Genomic DNA, 20457 nt, shown 5'->3' with positions numbered 1-20457 from the left:
CATTGATAGTATCACAGTATCAAGCTGTATTTGCCAAATATTGCTTTTAAAACACCAAACATTTTGGGTAGTACTATCACCAAGATGGTGGAGTAGGAGAACCCAGCCACTAGTCCCCTACAAAAATAATCAGACAACTAATCACAAACAAAAACAGTTCTGAGAGAGCTCAGGAGTCCACTTAAAACACTTCAGCAACAAAGTGGAACAAAAAAACTTGAGAAAAACTATAGGAAAAGGAAGGAAGAACAAAACTTCATTTTGCCTGCATCGTCCCATCCCCCAGGCCTATGATGCTCAGCACCAAGAGCACACTTTCAGCTAGAAAGCATTCCTCTCCCTGGGGATGAGAGGGGTTGTGAACGACCAGCTTCCCTAACCTTTTGGAGCACTACATGAAGGATCTACCTCCATTTCACTCCACCCAGGGACCTGCACAGCTGAGATGCACAGAAAGGGCTAGGAACAAAGAAAAAGAACAGGGGCTGCCAATGAGAGCCACACAGTGGGGGTAACCACACTTTCCAGTAACCTGGTCTGCAGAGGAACCCAGCAACTTTTGCCATTGAAGAAACCAACAGTCAACATAGCTGTCATGAAACCCTTACAGATTTAAACTTTTTTATCCCAAGGTATCTGCATTTGCAGACCACCAGCTACTGTGCTGCAAGCTAAGTCACTTCAGTTGTGTCTGACTCTTTTCGATCCCATGGACCGTAGCCAACCAAGTTCCTCCGTCCATGAGTTCTCCCCCAATTCCCTCCCTTCCCTGTGTCTTCTGTGGTCCAGGATCCTTGCTGGCAGCCAGCCCAGGCTTCTACAGCTGAAGACACCAGGCTAGACTCCCTCGGCCGACTCCCATCACACATGCGTGCTTGGGGCCAGAAACTCTGACTGAGAGCTTGCATTCTGACAGTCCACAACCATCACTCATCAGCACTGCCCTGTATGCATCTGTATGCCCTGGAGCAAGATCCTGCGATCACGGAAGTACACACTGATAGTCAAGGGCCCCACGGTTATTTTTAGGGGCCAACTGCCCGTGTGTCCACAGCTGACTCCACCCTTGCTGACTGCCTTGGCCTCTATCATTACACGTGTCTGTAACCAGTGTCTGCTACACAGGCACCTATAGCTGGCCCCCTGTAGTCTAGTGTATGCACACTCCTTTCTCTGGCCACCACTGCTGCCTGGTCCCTGGTTGCTGTTCCTAGATGTGCTGCTGCAAACTGAAACACTGCAGATCCCCTCACAGGGCTCACCAAGGACTACACAGCTGTTGATGCTGTGACTCAAGCGACCTGAGCCGAAGCAATATCATGCCTGGCCTCTCCCAGGGCCACAATATGGTCTCACTCTTATGAAGGCAGATCATCTGAAGTTACTCACTCAGAGGACCTAAAAACGATGAATAGGAATTAAGAAAGCCTACTGGACTTGTGGAATACCATTAAGAGAAACAATCTATGCCCCACTGGAGTCCCATAAGGAAAAGAGAAAGAGGCAGAAAACCTAGTTAAATAAATAATGGCTGAGAACATCCCAAATCTGGGGAGAAATTTGGACATCCAGGTTCATGAAGATAATAATTTACCCCATAATTTCAATCCAAAACAATTTACTCTTAGTCACACAATAATAAAACTATCTAATATTAAAAAGAATTTAAAAAGCAACAAGAAACAAATTTCTCTCCAAAAGGGAACCCCTATAATGCCAGAAGTGGGTTTTGCAGAAAAAACTCTACAGGCCAAGAAAATAGCATAATATATGCAAAGTGCTAAAAGGAAAAAACAAAACAAAACTGCCAACCAAGAATAATTTACTCAGCAAAGCTGTCCACCAGAAACGGTGAGATAAAACAAAAATATATGCATGCAACAGTAATGGTAAATATACATAGTATTCAGAATACTCTACTACTGAAATATGGAGGTATGGTAACACTTAACTCTAGTTTAAAGGAAAAGGGACGAAAGTATTGAAAATAGTTTAGTTACAATAATTTCTTAATGGATTCACAACAAAAAAGAAGTATATTTTAATTAAAATCACAAGATTAGGAACAAAGACAAGGCCATTCTCATCAATCGTATAGAACAGTAGACTAGAAGTCCTAGCCAGAGTAACAAGGAAGAAAAGAAAGGCATCCAAATTTGAAAACAGAAGTAAAATCATCTCTGTTTGCTGATGACATGATCGTGTGTATAGAAAAGCCTAAAGATTCCACCAAAAAAACCTGTTTTAATTAATAAATGAATTCAATAGTTTCAGGATACAGACTCAATATACAAAAATCAGTTGCAGTTCTATATAACAAGAAACTATCTGAAAAAGAAATAAAGAAAATTCCATTTACAATAGCATCAAAACCAAAAAATACTTAGGAATAAATGTAGCCAAGGAAGTGAATACACTGAAAACTACAAGATGCTAATGAAAGAAATGAAGATGACTCAAATGAATGGAAAGTTATCCTATGTTCATGGGTCAGAAGAATGATTACTGCTGAAGCATTCAAACTACCCAAAGCAAACGAAAAAGTTAATGCAATCTCTGTCAAAATTCCAGTGGCATTTTTCATAAAAATGTTTTAAAAATTCTAAAATCTGTATGAAACTACAGAAGACCATGAATAGCCAAAGAACAATAAAGCCAGAAACATCGAACTTTCTGAATTCAAACTATATTACAAAGGTATAGTAATCAAAACAGTATGGTAATGATGTAAGAATAGATACATAGATCGAGGGAATACAACTAAAGCCCCAGAAATAAATTCATGAATATATGGCCAATATAGGGTCAGTTAATAATATGGTCAGTTAATTTTGACAAAGGAGCCAAGAATATACAATGAGGAAACTGTATTTTCTTCAATAAATGGTATTGGGAAAACTGGACAGCCACAGGCAAAAGAATGAAACTGGACCACTATCTTACACCATACACAAAAATCAACTCAAAATGAATAGAGGACTTAAAAAAAATTCTTAGAAGAAACAATATTTCTTGGCAATGACTGTTTAGATTTAACAATGAACGCAAAGGCCACAAAAGCAAAAGTAAGTAGCTTCTACACAGCAAAGAAACTAAAAAGCTTCTGCACAGTAAAGAAAAAGCAACCTATGGAAATTTAAAAGGCAACCTATGAAATGAAAGAAAATACTGACAAACTTATTTCCAATAAGGGGTTAATATCTAAAATGTAAGAGGTTCTCACACAACTCAACAGCAAAAAACAAATAACATATGTTAAGACAGCTATCAGAATAAAGACAAGAGATAACAAATGCTGGTGAGGATGTGGAGAAAAGGAAACTCATGTAGATTGCTAGTGGGAATGTAAACTGGTACAGGCACTATGGAAAACAACAAGCGAGTTTTAAAATTAAAAAAAGAACTACCATAATATCCAGCAATCCCTTTTCTGGGTATATATCCAAAGGAATTGAAATATGAATCTCACAGTGACTTCTCTCTCATTCCATGTTCACTGAAGCATAATTCACAATAGCCAAGATAAGGAAATAATCTAAATGTTCATTGATGGAAGAACAGATAAAGAAAATACAACAGTTGGCAGGGTGCTGAAGAGACAGCTAGCGAAGCTTCCTGGATTTGAAGGAGACTTTTGGTGTGCATTTAAGGAAGGTTAAGGAAAATGCTGCTGAAGTTGAAGAAAAGGGGATCACAGCGGGATAAACTTTAGAGGCACTGCTGCCTGTGATAAAGTGGGAAAAAATTAATATACATAATGAAATGGTAGATTTACTTTAAGAGATTTCTAGGTAACATGCTCTAAGTGCCAACTATTTTCTTTTAGTTGGTTACAGTTTTTGTTTTTTCTTTTAAGGCATTGCTTCATTTTCTACATCAATATACCTAGGGTAAACTACTAAGTGTGGCTTTCCAAATTGCAAGATTTTTCCAGTTTTTTTTTTTTTTTTGGCTAGCTTAGAGAGATAAAAATTTCAGAACCTAGGTGGAAGAAGATACTAACAGTTTTGAATCAGGTAGTAGGAATATAATATTGAGTTAAACAGAACATGTTTATAAATATGGTACTAAATCAGTATTTTTGATTCAACAGACTGAGTAGCTGGTAGTAACTGTAAAAGTCTGATTAGATGCCTGAAATTCAGCACCCAAAATAGACAACACTAAATTAAGGTAAAATTCTAGCATTTCCTTGCACACTCTAGTGCAAAGTATCCACAGATTTAAGGAGAACAAATGTTCAGGTCAGTTCAGTTGTTCAGTCGTGTCCAACTCTGTGATCCTGTGGACTGCAGCATGCCAGGCCTCCCTGTCCATTACCAACTCCTGGAGTTTACTCAAACTCATGTCCATTGAGTCAGTGATGCCATCCAACCATCTCATCCTCTGTCATCCCCTTCTCTTCCTGCCTTCAATCCTTCCCAGAATCAGGGTCTTTTCCAATGAGCCAGATCTGTGCAACAGGTGGCCAAAGTATTGGAGTTTCAGCTTCAACATCAGTCCTTCCAATGAACACCCAGGACTGATCTCCTTTAGGATGGGCTGGTTGGATCTCCTTGCAGTTCAACGGACTCTCAAGAGTCTTCTCCAACACCTCAGTTCAAAAGCATCAATTCTTCGGCACTCAGCTTTCTTTATAGTCCAACTCTCACATCTATACATGACTACTGGGAAAATCATAGCCTTGACTAGATGGACCTTTGTTGGCAAATTAATGCCTCTGCTTTCTAATATGCTGTCTAGGTTGGTCATAACTTCCTTCCAAGGAGTAAGCATCTTTTAATTTCATGGTTGCAGTCACCATCTGCAATGATTTCGCAAAAAAATAAAGTCAGCCACTGTTTCTCCATCTATTTGCCATGAGATGATGGGACCAGATGCCATGATCTTAGTTCTCTGAATGTTGAGCTTTAAGCCAACTTTTTCACTCTCTTCTTTCACTTTCATCAAGAGGCTTTTTAGTTCCTCTTCACTTTCTGCCATAAGCGTGGTATCATCTGTATATCTGAGGTTACTGGTATTTCTCCTGGCAATCTTGCTTCCAGCTTGTGTTTCTTCCAGTCCAGCGTTTCTCATGATGTACTCTGCATAGAAGTTAAATAAGCAGGGTGACAATATACAGCCTTGATGTAGTCCTTTTCCTATTTGGAACCAGTCTGTTGTTCCATGTCCAGTTCTAACTGTTGCTTTCTGACCTGCATACAGATCTCTCAAGAGGCAGGTCAAGTGGTCTGGTATTCCCATCAGAGAATTCCCATCCCAAAAGAGATTGCCATCTCTTTCAGAATTTTCCAGTTTACCGTGATCCACACAGTCATAGGCTTTGGCATAGTCAATAAAGCAGATATAGATGATTTTCGGGAACTCTCTTACTTTTTCAATGATCCAGCAGATGTTGGCAATTTGATCTCTGGTTCCTCTGCCTTTTCTAAATGCAGCTTGAACATCTGGAAGTTCATGGTTCACGTATTGTTGAAAATGAGAATTTATCATTTGTTTTTCAGTCACTCAGTTGTGTCAACTCTTTGCACTCCAAGGACTGCAGCATGCCAGGTTTCCCAGTCCTTCACTATCTCCCAGAGTTTGCTCAAACTCATGTCCACTGAATCAATGATACCATCCAACCATCTCATCCTCTGCTGTCCCCTTCTCCTCTTGTGATCAATCTTTCCCAGCATCAGGATCTTTTTCAATGAGTCCACTCTTCACAATAGGTGCCCAAAGTGCTGGAGTTTCTGAAAAGACCCTGATGCTGGGAAAGATTGAGGGTAGGAGGAGAAGGGGAAGACAGAGGATGAGATGGTTGGATGGCATCACCGACTCAATGGATATGGGTTTCGGTAGACTCCAGCAGTTGGTGATGGATAGGGAGGCCTGGCATGCTGCGGTTCATGGGGTTGCAAAGAGTCGGGACATGACTGAGCGACTGAACTGAACTGATATAAACTAAACAAATACAAGAGCAGACTTATAAAATTTAAAGTTCAAATTAACCATTAGCACATCTTCTTTGATGAAAAATGTCTATATAGTCAGCCCTTCATAACTGTGAGTTCCCCATATGAGGATTCAATCAACTACAGATAGAAAAAAATTTGAAAAAATTTTCCAGAAAGTTCCAAAATGAAAAACTTTAATTTCTCCACACACTGGTAACTATTTACACAGTATTAATTCTTATTTACAAATACTTACAAAGTGTTTGTATTGTACTAAGTACAATGTATTTATATAGTAAATGAGAAATGATTTAAATATATGAGAGAATGTACATAGGTTATATGCAAATGCTATGCTATCTTATATAAGGGACTTGAGCATATGCAGATTTTGGTATCTGCAGGGTGTCCTGGAACCAATTTCTCCCCACCCCCTATGCTGAGGGATAACTAAGTTGCAATATTTCTTTATTTATTCTGGATGTAATTCTTTTGTCTGATATATGTGTTGCAAATATTTTCTTCCATCTCTGGTTTGCCTTTGTTTTCTTACTGATGGCTTTTCAAGATCAAACATTTTTAATTCTAATGAGGCCTAATTCATCACCTTTTTCCTTTTCTATTCTGCATTTTTGTGATCTAGTATAATTACTTTGTTTTGTAAACTGCATGTACACACACATGGCTTTACAGTTTTACATGCAATTCATATCTCAGCAAGAAGTAATCACAGCAAAAATGTTCAATTTTGCAGCCTACCTTTTCTTAGATATAGCCTATAATTTCTCAGGTTCTACTTAAATGTAAAGCTATTATTTTACATCATATTTCAAAAGGGGTATTTGTGGTTTCCATGGGAATACATGTACCAGCAATAAAGCATTTAAAATGTTTCAAACAAATACATTTACATGGCATTTCTTTTAATAAAGAGGATAGACAGTCTAAATAATTAATGCCCACCAAACATTTGAAATTGAGACTATTACCTTTGTAAAGTGCCAATGAATTTAAAATAGGAATCATTATAAAGCTAAGTATTCCTTTTCAAAGACCTTTAAATTCTCTTTCTTCTGAAGTTACTTATATACATGAAATATTCTGCAGTTACCAAGTTTTATATTTCATCATTTATTCATTGTAGTTAAAGCCACTGTAAAGATTTCATTCAAAGTGTATTTTAAGCTTCAGAATCTATGTGGGCAGTCAGTCATTAATTGAAAACCAACCATAAAACAATGTATAATTTGCATTTTAAGAAGAAAATATTTTTCTTCCTTAAAAACAGGTGAAAACATTTAAAGTAATTTTTCCTTTCTCAAATTGCTTTTTATGAAGACAATAAAACTACATGGAAATAGATCTTGAAATCAAACTCAGTGAAAACACAAATAGTCAGTTACCTCTAATGTTACTGCTTTTAGTAACTCATTAACAAACTAACTAATCATATAGTAAAATAATATGCTCAGAATCAAATTGAAATATCTATGAAGAACATTGGTCCCAAGTAACACCAATGTTGTTTTTCAACCTAACACCAATATTATTTACTTAGGGGAAAAAAAGAAAGAAAAATCAGCAGATAGGACTAGAATGGGCCTTAAAATTCAACTTTACTCCTAATTTAGAAAAGATTCCTATAACATACAATAAAAGACATCAGCTGAGTCCTTTTCCCAACAAGGCCCACTGGGAAATATGTATTATTTTTGAGATATCAGCCCCATTATCAGACAGACCCTAACTACTGGATAGGTCTTCTTTATACTGAGTATTAAAATCTGTGCTCCTATGCCCTTCATCTTCTGATACTAGCTGTTTTCTAAAGTTACAAAAAAAAATTATACTCCCCAAACCAATGGAACAATAGGAAATCATCAAGGAGTTCAGTTCTGTGGAAAAACCAAAGAAGTAACTATGTAATCACAGAAATGCTAAATGAACTTAAGCTTGCTCTCTTGAAAAATAAGAAACAGACCTACAGCAAGTCATCAAGAGATAACCTTGAATATATTACATAAATATTTGCTAGTAATCAGCACACAGAGGTAGAGAGAATTGTGCATTTTTGTAAATATGTAAATGGTTTTAACAAGCTTAATGATTTTTGAAAAATATTTGCATGGAAGCACCAATGATTCAAACCAAAGTACCTCTCTATATAAGTAAGTTCCCCCCCCCCATAATGGCTTATTAATTCCTCAATAATAAAATAGTCCAAACTATAAAAATAATTTTTAAATTTACACACCCAGAGAAACACTTTTCACTTTGGGGCTGGCTTTTTTTCAGAATCAGATTCCCAAATAGCAAGCAATACATTAAAAACACTGAATGAACAACAGGCTAACTGCTTGCCCTGCACATATTTCTAATTAAGCAAGTATCAGGAAAGCAAAGGGCTTCCCAGTTGGCGCTAGTGGTAAAGAATCCGTCTGCTAATGCAAGAGAAACCAGAGACGCAGGTTTGATCCCTGGGTTGGGAAGATCCCCTGGAGAAGGAAATGGTAACCCACTCCAGTATTTTTGTCTGGAAAATCCCACAGACAGAGGAGCCTGGCAGGCTACAGTCTATAGAGTTGCAAAGAGTTGGATACAACTGAAGTGACTTAGCAGCAGGTAAGCAAAGAGAGTACATAAAATTGAGGGGACAAACATCTTGTTTAGATGATGTGTCAAAGAATCAACAAAATAAATCTGGAATCATGCCACAGTCTAACTTAGCCAGTGCCGACAGCAAGTCTCTGGGGAAAGAGAGCAGTAACCATGTCTACCATCACGCCCAGGTACAAGAAATTGTAATATGGTAGTTTGGTAACTGTGGAAACTCATCTGACTGACTACAAATGCAGAAAGAGTGAAAGACTCTTATATTTATATAAGAAAATGGAATAATGCAGTGGCTCAAGATCAAATGACTAAAGTTAATTCACCCAAGGATAAACAGGAGTCTTGACTACTTTACCCAAAACAAACCCTTTAGAATGTTTTTCCATTTTTTAAAAGTTTCTTAATTTTTGGCATTGTAAGGATCATGAATTTAATTTAGTATTTCTAATCAATTTCTAACTTGTAGCACGAAAAGTTCATATATATGGCTTGTGCTTTATCACTGAAGTTTTCTTTTTAAAGACAATGAATGGACTATTTGTTGTTTAGTCGCTAAGTCATGTCAGATTCTTTGTGACCCCATGGACTGTAGCATGCCAGGCTTCCCTTCCTTCACTATCTCCTGGAGTTTGCTCAAACTCATGTCCATTGAGTCGGTGATGCCATCTAATCATCTCATCCTCTGTTGCCCCCTTCTCTCCCATGTACTCAGAGATAGAAAACACTATTAAAAAGTTAGAGAAAAGGCTTGGGAAAATGCAAGAAAGTCTCAAAATTGGAGATGCTGTGCTGTGCTTAGCCACTCAGTTGTGTCCAACTCTTTGCGACCCCATGGACTGCAGCCTGTCAGGCTCCTCTGTCCATGGGGATTCTCCAGGCAAGAATACTGGAATGGGTTGCCATGCCCTCCTCCAGGGGATCTTCCAAACTCAAGAATCAAACCGGGGTCTCCTGCATTGCAGGCAGACTCTGTACCAGCTGAGCTACCAAGGAAGCCCCCAAAATGGGGGATCAGTTCAGTTCAGTAACTCAGTCATGTCTGACTTCACCACCAGGCAAGAAATTACTCTTTTTATTTCCTTCTTTTTATATTTTTGTGGGCCTCCACACATCTTCTCTGCAGTGTGGTAACAGTTGGCTTCCCACTCAAGGAAATTACCTCTTCACAATACTAGGCCTCATTTCCCAGCTTATATTTAGAGTGAAAATCCTCAGGTATGAGTTTGGTAATATTCCCTGGTGGCTCAGACAGTAAAGAATCTGCCTGCAATTCAGGAGACCTGGCTTTGATCCCTGGGTTGGCAAGATTCCCTGGAGAAGGAAATGGCTACCCACTCTAGTATTCTTGCCTGAAGAATTCCAAAGACAGAGGAGCCTAGTAGGCTACAGTCCATGGGGTTGTAAAGAGTTGGATGCAACTGAATAACTAACGGGCTTCCCTGTGGTTCAGATGGTAAACAAATGTAAGTAGTAAGGATCTTTTTCTTTGTGCGGTTTCCCAAGGGTAGAACGCCAATGGGTAGAACAAGTGGGACTCTCTTCCTTAAAGCCATGCAGTATTTGGGAGCATGACCTGGTGTAAGGACTAAGGACTACTGACTTCAATTAGGAATTACTTCATAAGTTTAAAGCTGACAAGTTATCTACTGAAGCAGAACATTATGATGGCATTTACTATTGCAGCATGGTTATCATTGCATGAAGCTAATTAGATAGCAATTACACACTTACAGATTTCTAGGTAACCAGGAAACAGTTTTGTGTATTTTGCATTTTGGTATCACAACATTAATTAAAACACAAACAGCCATATAATTAACATATGACATTATAATGCATGAATCACAACAAATTATCTTACTGATGGATAATAATTTTAGCTTATTCTTAAAATCTTTATAGAATTAAGAATTATTTCATTTCTAACTTGTTTTGACTCTCCTAAGCAAAATGATGCAACCAGGTGACCCTAAGCAGTATCTTATAGACTCAATTTAATAGCTAGAAGAGGGAAACAGTCAATCTTCACCTGCTTAATTTTACAGATGAGGAAAAAGTTACAGTGATCCTAGGTGGTCTCTGACTCGAAAAGTCTAGGGTTATCCACTGCAGATGCTGTCGCACCAATTCCCTTTCTAAAATCTCCGTTACTCTTTCACATAACTGTTCATTTCCACCTAGATTTATGCCTATGATTATGAAATTTATTCTAATCAACAATTGAGTAATTTTATCACATGCATCAAAAATCCTACTTCCAAACTGTTCCATCCAGGAAGCTTTCTCTGACTCCAAGGATAAAAATTTCAGTCTGTACTATTATCACATCATCCAAGAAAAATCTTCCTTTTGTGTTTATTTAGCAGCACTTACATATATAGAAATTATATTTTCTTAACTGAAACCAGGTCCCATGATCTGTGCCAAGTAATTTTTTTCAATTCATAAACTTTTATAAATATTTAGTTTGAAAATATTAAAAAAGTAACATAATAAGTTGATTTTATGGACAAGAATAAAATTATATGCAATTAGGGTTGTACTAAAAATTACTAACAGCATTCTTAAACTATCCCCTCACCTGAATCTAGAAATCCTCCAGTTAACTTCCAGCTTTGTAGAGGGAAGAAGGTGGCTATCCTATCCATCTGCAGCAGTCAACAACACCTCCAGCTAAATCCTTTGCTGACATTTCACACTGCTTATCAATTTAATTCATTTGCCAAAGGAGATGTGAGGCTGTACTCTGTGTTAAAACAATAGTTCTGAAAAGACAGGTCACCTTCATCTCTAGGACACCAAAGTTGTGCAAGATGACAAAGCTGGTACCCACTGTCGGTGAGTGCACATTCTGTGAAATGCCCCTCCCTGCCCCACACTCAATGGCACCCCACTCCAGTACTCTTGCCTGGAAAATCCCATGGACAGAGGAGCTTGGTAGGCTGCAGTCCATGGGGCCGCTAAGAGTCAGACACGACTGACCGACTTCACTTTCACTTTTCACTTTCATGCACTGGAGAAGGAAATGACAGCCCACTCCAGTGTTCTTGCCTGGAGACTCCCAGGGACAGGGGAGCCTGGTGGGCTGCCGTCTATGGGGTTGCACAGAGTCGGACACGAATGAAGTGACTTAGCAGTAGCCCCACATTCAGGCAGTTGATCAACTAGTCAATCTACGGGAACAGAAGCTGAGAACATCGAAACAGATATATTCCTTTTAAGTTTTTCCTCCAAATTAAATAATTAATTGGTGGGCAACTGATTTGCCTTATTCAGGCTGAAGATACAGGACATATTTTAGAAGAAAAATATTCCAGAATAGTTTCTCAGGTAATAAAACTCCAATATGGGGTTAGAGTCCCATGGGTGATAGAGGAAAGAAAACAAAAAAAAATTAAAATTAAGAATGCATGCATGCTAAGTCCCTTCAGTCGTGTCTGACTCTGTGACTCCATGGACAACAGAACATCAGGCTCCTCTGTCCGAAGGATTCTCTAGGCAAGAATACTGGAGTGGGTTGCAATTTCCTTCTCCAAAATTTAAGAATAAAATTATTCAAACATTCCATTGGCTTAAACTTTCCTAAGTAGAGCATATTACTTTAGATATAGAATCTAAGACAGAAGGATTGAATCAGTATTTTCACATGAATTTCTGTAAACTGATTTTAAGAGAAAATTTGAATTATCATCAGCGTAAAATGGGGCCCAATATTCATGTTCAATATTTTAAATTGGAATATAAACCTTTGGTTGCTAAATAAAAGAAAGCAAAAACTTAGACCTTGCATATACTGAAAAGAAACGAAATACATATGCCAAGGAGAAAAACTACTCCATCACATATTAAACCTTAAAATTCAATTTTCTTTTTATAGGAAAATGCATATTATACAACAGGTCTGTATGTCAATAAAACTGTATTAATAATAAGTCTTCAGTCATAGGCTTTAAGCAAAATTTGTACTCCTAATACAGTGTTGATTTGTTTTACCTATACCAGCCATAACTTCTTTTATCCAATTTGTAGACTAAATTTGATTCCTTGAGTGTTTCAGAGAAATTATTATATAATACTTAATGTATAGTGACTAAACAATATTTAGAAATAAATATTGAAAAATTTGAAACAGACACTACTTCGTAGTTTTTATTTTATTTCATTTTAAGTGTACTCAAGGATACTTACTTGATATAGAAGGTCTTTCTGAGGCAAAGGGGGAGACTGTTCTTCATACATAGGAGGTGGTTTATGTGTGGGTGGAAGGTCGATCCTGCATGAAAATGTTTAAAAAATATGATTACCACATTTCACAAAAGACAAAACAGAAAAGGGGAGTGGGGAACCATGAAGATTCTCTTAAGTTTTGAGAATATTTTCCTCATACTAATATTTGTATTAGTATACATGTTTAATTCAATTCTTACATTTCCATTAATCATATTGGGAAAAAAGTAAACTAGCTTTACAGGTTCTAATGTTTAGGAGTAATCTGAAATAATTCTTCAAAAATTTTAAAAAAGAAGCAACCCATATAGAAGGATTTTTTGAAAACTGTTATTAAGCAAGCAATCTAGTATATAACTAGGCTTCCGTCGTGGCTCAGTCGGTAAAGAATTCACCTGCAATGTGGGAGACCCGGGTTCGATGCCTGGGTTGGGAAGATCCCCTGGAGGCGGGCATGGCAACTCCCTCCAATATTCTTGCCTGGAGAATCCCCATGGACAGAGGAGCCTGGCAGGCTACAGTGCATGGAGTCACAAAGAGTTGGACATAACTGAGCGATTAAGCACAGCACTAGTATATGACTAATTAAGTACTGCATATTTTTTACATGTGACCATGCATACCAACATTTTAAAATAGTCAACTGTGTGATGGAAAACACTTTCCTCCAAAGTGTCATAACAGTGATTTGAAAGACTTAGGGCTTCCCAGGAGGTGCTACTGGTAAAGAACCCGCCTGCCAATACAGGAGACATAAGAGACATGGGTTCGATCCCTGGGTTGTGAAGATCCCATGCAGGAGGGCATGACAACCCACTCCAGTATCCTTGCCTGGAGAATTCCATGGACACATGAGCCTGGCAGGCTACAGTCCACAGGGTCACAAAGAGGAGGGCATGACTGAAGCAACTTAGCATACATACACAAAAGACTGTATCTTAAAATGGTAATGAAAAAATAAGTTTATACTACATTTTGGAAATACTTCTAAAATTAGTTTTCAAAAGCCATGGTCACCCTTAGAACATGATCATGTAAATTAAGATTTTCAATCTACAAACCATTATAAATCTTGCCACCTGAAACAAACAGAGGCTATTATATCCGTGGGGAATGCATTTACCTTTGCCAAAATGACCTAATCTACTAAAAAAGTATTTTCATATAAAGCCATGTGAGGTAAGCAGGAAAAGTATTGTTTACATTTCACAGGTGAAGTAACAAAAGCTGCTGACGGAATTAAGTGAACTGGGACATCAGTCTTTTGACTATACAACTAAGTGCAATTTCTTTTTTATAACTCTATCTAATGATTAGGTCCAAAACATTCCTTTCTCTTTAAATAAAAAAGATGCACATTTTGTAATTCACCAAAATCAAATTTAAGATAAAAACTTTAAAACTCAACATATTTAATGACTTGGCAGCTGAAAGTTATATTTATACATAAGACAGGCATATACAATCTAAAGAAGTAAACTTCTAAGACTTTTGTGTCTTTCAACTACTTCATTGAAGACTTGCATCTTTATTCATAAGGCAGGAAACATAAAGGGTCATTATGCTACCATTTGGAAAGATGTGTAATATACTGTAGGAGAAAAAAAAAAAAAAGAATATATTTTGTCTCTAATAGCCCCTTGCAACTGTTTACCAAGATGTAGTTTGAGACTTTCTGATAAAACTAGCCATCTTACAGATACCTAACAGTATCTTTATTTCTATCCCTCACACTTTTCACATGAGTAGTTGTAATGATAAAGACTGACACACACTGAATAATCATAGTTGAACACCAGCAAAAAAGTTACCTACACTTTGTCAAGGTAGGATGGTCTCTTTTTTCGAGGAGTAAACAGCACAGTCACAAAGATAGCAATGATGAAGAGGGCAAGGACAGCTCCAATTACAGCTCCAGCTACGGCTATAGAAGAGGTCTGCTTAAATGGAACATCTGAAAAGTAACAAAAATTAGGTTTTTCAAGCAATTTTACAAAGAATTCTCGAATTCCTGTCCTCTGATTTCTACAATGTGCAAGAATGTTATCCAGCCACAAGCTCAGAAGACCCCAAACTTGATGTTTCTTTTTAATGCTCACACACTCTTTGCAAGATGTAACCTTACTACTCCAACGTTACTTTTTTGAAGTTATGAAAAGAATATCCCTCGCCACGTATGAATGAGTGAATCTACAGTCTATGGGCAAAGAATGTCTTAAGAAAAAAGATGAAAACTGATTTCTTATTCTAAAAGACGATAAATGAAAACTATTCAGTATGCTTTAATGGAGTTAGCCAACACCATATTCAGCTTTTATTATATTAAAAGAAATTCTATTAAAGAAATCAAAAATCTTCAAGAAAGGGCAAAATAACACTAAAGAACAGAAAATACCCTAGCTCTAATAATAAACAGTCAAAAACTGACATTGCAAAATTTAAGTTTTTAAAACAGAAATGTGACTAAAACAGTATGTTGCAGATAACTTCCCTTAATTAACACACATTTAATACACAGTACACTTTAAGATAGTGTCTCTACTACAAAATTATGTAAATTCTTCCCTATCTCCTGACTACACACTATATAATTTCTGAATACCAATTTCTCATTTCCAGCCTGTATCATAAAAATTTTATAAAAAAGGATTTTAAAGACATATTTAATAGTTAGCATTTCACACTTTTTTTAAAAAAAGCCACCCTATTTTATGAATTCCCAAGTAAAAAAATTTACTAAAATTATTTTCAAATGTAAGTATTATGGATATTACAAAACAACCATCAATCCTTATGCATAGGTACTATTTTGACAATTTAAGCCATATTACACCCAATAAGTAAATTTTGAGGAACGACCCATTAGTTATAAAAAACCTTCAATATACTCAATTTATCTAACCAATAAGATATTTAAGGTAACATTCTATAAATGAAGATACTTTTGTTCTCAAGTTAAATGTTCTACCCAAGGTCATTCAGTCAATGAATAGGAGAGAACACAGCGTGAAATAAAGCTAGGTTAGGACATGTTACAAACCTCTACCCCACCCTACATACACCCTTTTGGGGAAAGAATGGTTTTTGCAACATCTAATATCATCTCTTCTTTTGGGTCCCCTATTTGCAAATAAAAAGCTCTTTTGTCTTCAATTAAACTGATGCTCACATACCTCCTTAAATAGTTACCACTGGACTCCAGACATGACAAGTTTAAATAGAATCAAAGCACTATCAGTTTTGAAATATTTCACCTACTTACCATCATAGAATTTCCAAATATACTGTATTAAGGAATATTTTTCAACTGTTTTTATTCAAATGTGAGTCATGAGGTGTTTTAGATTGCTAAAAAGAATGTTTCACTTCTTTACCAATTATACAAATTTCCTAGCAAACTAACATCTTGGGTTTGTTAATGTGTCATTTTATTAGTTTTATTCTAGACTAAAAATCTTGTACCAGTGAGTGCCAAGTAACCAATTTCAACAATAACTCAAATACTGAATAGAATCTAAAAATACACAATTATTGCAAACAATATAACCTGCTTCATCATTCAAAGACATTTGCTAATACATACCTGGTCCATCATTCATTGTTGCTCATATCTCCAACCAGTACTAACTTCATTTGAATATGTGCTACATGAGAAAAAAATTTGAAAACCAAGCCAAATATACTCTGCTTTTATAAATGTAGAAGAGACTTGGGATGATATAGGGCTAACCTTCTCATCTATATTATCACTTTTTCCCACCACATAAATTATAGTTTCGTATTCAGGTTTTAACAATTAGCCAACTGAAACCTTTTAAGGTTACAATGCAAAAGTTATTTGACCAACATCATACACCTTGTCAGAGGCAAAATTTTTTAAAAATCTCCATGTGTCAAGTATGCTACCTATTTCACACTAGTCTATACTTTCCCTTTAAGAGAAGTTTTCCTTTTCCTAAGGAGTAAAGTGACCCTATCACCTTTGCCCAAGTATGGAGAATTTAAATTTGAGTATTCTTACTTTGATGATAATGACAAAGTTATACCATATTTAGAGTATACTTTTGAAATTATTTTTCAAACACTCAGGTTACTTTTTGAATGTAATTAGTCCAAAGTAAGATTTTAGGTATGAATCCATTTACCAACTGGATATCCTACTCCACACAGGTAAACTAATTATGTCAAGTACATACATGCCACAATTTCATGTTTCCTTTTTGATATTTCAATTCTTCAAATCTTTAATTAAGAAAAGAAGAAATAATACATTTAAGAGCATTAAGATTTTAAAGGTATTAACGGGTGATGAACACTAGTATGAAAAGTAAATGAAAAGCTAAAGTTTCTTGCATTCAAGTTAAAGATTTTTGACAAAATTTGAGAATTTAGCCCCAACACTGCTTCCCCATATCCCTGCCCACATAATCAACATAGTCTCTATACTCCAACAAAACCAGAAGAAAAAAAAAATTAAGTAAGCAATGTATAAAAATCTGGCATTTTTAAACATCAAGCTAGTTTACTGAGTGATTGACATGAAGCAACATTACCTTACCATCACTTAAGGAGATGTTCTACTACATCTAATTTTACATTTATAAGCAGCAGAAAACAAAAAGACAAACATTCAAATATTTAGCATTAAAGGACTGGTACATGTCTCCCAAAAGAACATATTCCTGTTATCATGGCAGCTTATGAATCCGTATACATTGGAAACCACCTCCAAAAACAGAAAAATAGCATTCCTCAGTACAACTGAAGTATCCTATTCGTAGAAATATAAAGACACCATATATTTGTCTTATGGAGAAAACTATCAAAAATCAGTTACAAATAACTTTCACTATTTTTTGAAAAATATACATATTACAGATATTAAATTGAACTAAAATCCACGTTATCACTCTGATATAAGTGAATAAAACCTACATAAAAGCTATTCAAACATGTGCTCACTTAATTCACATCTGAAACTGAGGCACTTTTATAGTTTTGCAAAGTTAAATACTATTCTATAGACTAAAATATGTGTTTCTGGCAATCTGCTAAAACCATTTTAAAATTAGTATAGAAATCTATAGTCCCTTATTATACTTTATGTTACAAAACCAAATCTTAACAATTAACTGAAACGCTAAGTTTTTTCTTTTTTTCCTTCATTTCCTTTTTCTTCATTTCCTTCAACAAAACTAATGTAATCCATCAACTAATTCACAGCTTAATACGATACTATACAAATTTATCTTCCTTACTTTTATTTGGGTTTAAAACACATAAATATTCCCACACTACATGTCACTGTATTACCAATTTTCACCATAAATATGCCCCAGTCTCACTTTTTATAAAAAGCCCTTTTAACACCTATCAATATGACATCTAAACCTCTATATCCATCCATATATTTATCTCACTACTTTTTAATGAAGGTCCTCTATTTGGATCAGGAAGGTCTCCTTAGATTTTCATCCAACAAATTACCAATAGTAACCTAATGTGTGTCAGGTCTTGTTCTAAGTGCTAGCAATGCAAGGGTAACTTTTACAGTTCCTCTCCTCACAAAAGAAAACAAAATCCTCAAAACACTGTTGGAGAATCCATAAAATTATTTATTTTCCAATAAAGTATAGAAAGAAATGATCACTTATCTAAAAATAAAAGAGAGGGAGAAGGCATTTAATAAAAATTGGCATTGTACTAATATGGATTGGCACTGGTAGCCCTAGTAGGTCCATGCATCAGGTGGCACCCTGTTACACAGGGCACCCAAAATATCCTAAGGGGTGTGTGGAGTTGGACAGTCCCGAATTAAAGTGGACAGTTACATCTTCACTTGGTTGTCCCCCTCATCACAGTCTGCATCTTGTGACAGATATATTACGACATATGGGAGCTCAGCTGAACTAAAAATTTATCTAGATTTAATGAAAAAAAATCAAACATGTAAAGGAGGCATGGCATGGGTGCTCTATGTGACAAGTGAACATCTGACTCATAAACCAAGTGAGGGTATCAGCGCTAACCCATGTTAAATACTAGTAAGCATTTATTCTTGGCAAATGTCATTCCTGCAAAGAATTGACAGAATGAACACCAATAACATAGGAACAAATAATAAAACACAATCCTGCAAAATGGCAATGCAAATATCGTACTCCTAACTCCTAAACTGCATGTTACATTATGAAATAAAACCATGGCGACCTAATTAGATGTGACAAATCAAGCCCCCCTCAGATAAAATAATGAGAAACCAAATAAAATATAAATTTATATTCACTCCTCTTTAAACAAACGTCACACTAAACCCATACTGGGCTGACATAGCTAATGTGAGGGTGATTAGCATTGACACTGAAAAACCAAACACCATGAACATGAAGACAAGTGCTAAAAACAATAGTTGGGATGAAAACTGTTAAGGTCCCTAAAAATGTACATCTTTCATTTGACTTGTTTCCGAGAGGTAACTGAGGTTTCATATTTAAAAACCAGTGTCAAAATATATTCAACATGGACTTAAAACTTTTAATCACTGAATCAAAAAGTGTAAAACCAAGCCGAAAAAACAAATGAAGCACATTCAATCATATGGCTTTTCTCGGAAATGTTTTAGTGAGGAAAAAAGTTAACTTTCAAAATGAGGTACGATTTTATTATTTACTCAAAGATTCCTCTTTTAGTGAAAATAATTAATCTTTTACAAATGTTACTTTATAAAATTTAAAATTTTTTCACTTTTGAATATTTTATAATGCATATAGCAAACTTCTATGGTAGCACACATATAATTTATAAACTCTACATGTGAGGAGTACATATGATAAGTACAGTCAAGTTCTGTTGAAGACCACTGATCTAGAGAAGACAGATAATAACTAGAATAATGTGGTATTATAGTAGAGGAGATATAAATTGATAAAAAAGAATTATGGAGAGCAGTTATTAACTCTGAAGGGAAAAGTTTCACTGAGTTATAATTTGAACTGGACCTTGAATACAGACTGATTTCCCAGTATGGCAGAGGGAGGAAATGGAATTTCAGGTCAAGGGAGCAGCATGAACATAGTTACTAAGACATCAAAGTACATGGCATGGTAAAGAACACAATTAATAGACCGAGATGCTACATAGGTTCCCTGTCAGTAAGTCTAGGCTTTGGACATCAAATTGCTGCTAATATTGCAAGAACACCAGGTGCTATGTGCCTGACAGAGGAACATACCACCACTTAGGAAGTAACCTTGCTCCCCAAAATTAAACATTAATCTTATCAAGGCTCTAGATCGGTCAAGAGATGCAAGCAAGAGGTGAAAGCAATTGGCACAATCCAAACTGCAAAACTGCAGGACAAATGAAGCTGTTTCTTCCCAAAAAATTGCATGGGAGAAGTGTGGGAGTGGGAAACAGCACATACAGAACACACAGATTAAAAGACATTTCAACCAACCAATGTATGGATCGTATTTGCTTACTAGCTGAAACTGTAAAAAGAGATGATTAGAAATTTGAACAGTAACTGGATACTTGATATTAGGAATGATTCATTTCGGTAGAGTAATGAATCTGTGATTACTTTTTCTAAATGTTCCTTATCTTTCAAGTTACAGACTGACATACTTACAGATAAACTAATAATAATGGCAGGAAGGATTATGCAGACAGGAGTTTA

At 36.1% G+C, this 20457-nt stretch overlaps 1 protein-coding gene across 1 annotated transcript in view; it reads right to left on the bottom strand.

Moving 5' to 3' along the window:
- NECTIN3 (nectin cell adhesion molecule 3) overlaps positions 1-20457 on the bottom strand; it is a 111899-nt gene that overhangs the window by 21666 nt on the left and 69776 nt on the right. Inside the window, exons 6-7 of the mRNA XM_068969653.1 lie at positions 14595-14733; positions 12741-12825 (exon numbers count right to left, since the gene is read on the bottom strand). Coding sequence (XP_068825754.1) covers positions 12741-12825; positions 14595-14733 — 224 coding nt within the window. The remainder of the gene's footprint in view (positions 1-12740; positions 12826-14594; positions 14734-20457) is intronic.

Source organism: Capricornis sumatraensis, chromosome 1, assembly GCF_032405125.1.
Source record: "Capricornis sumatraensis isolate serow.1 chromosome 1, serow.2, whole genome shotgun sequence".
NCBI lineage: Eukaryota > Metazoa > Chordata > Mammalia > Artiodactyla > Bovidae > Capricornis > Capricornis sumatraensis.
The sequence above is the reverse complement of the archived record's forward strand: the minus strand, read 5'-3'. Positions and strand labels throughout refer to the sequence as shown.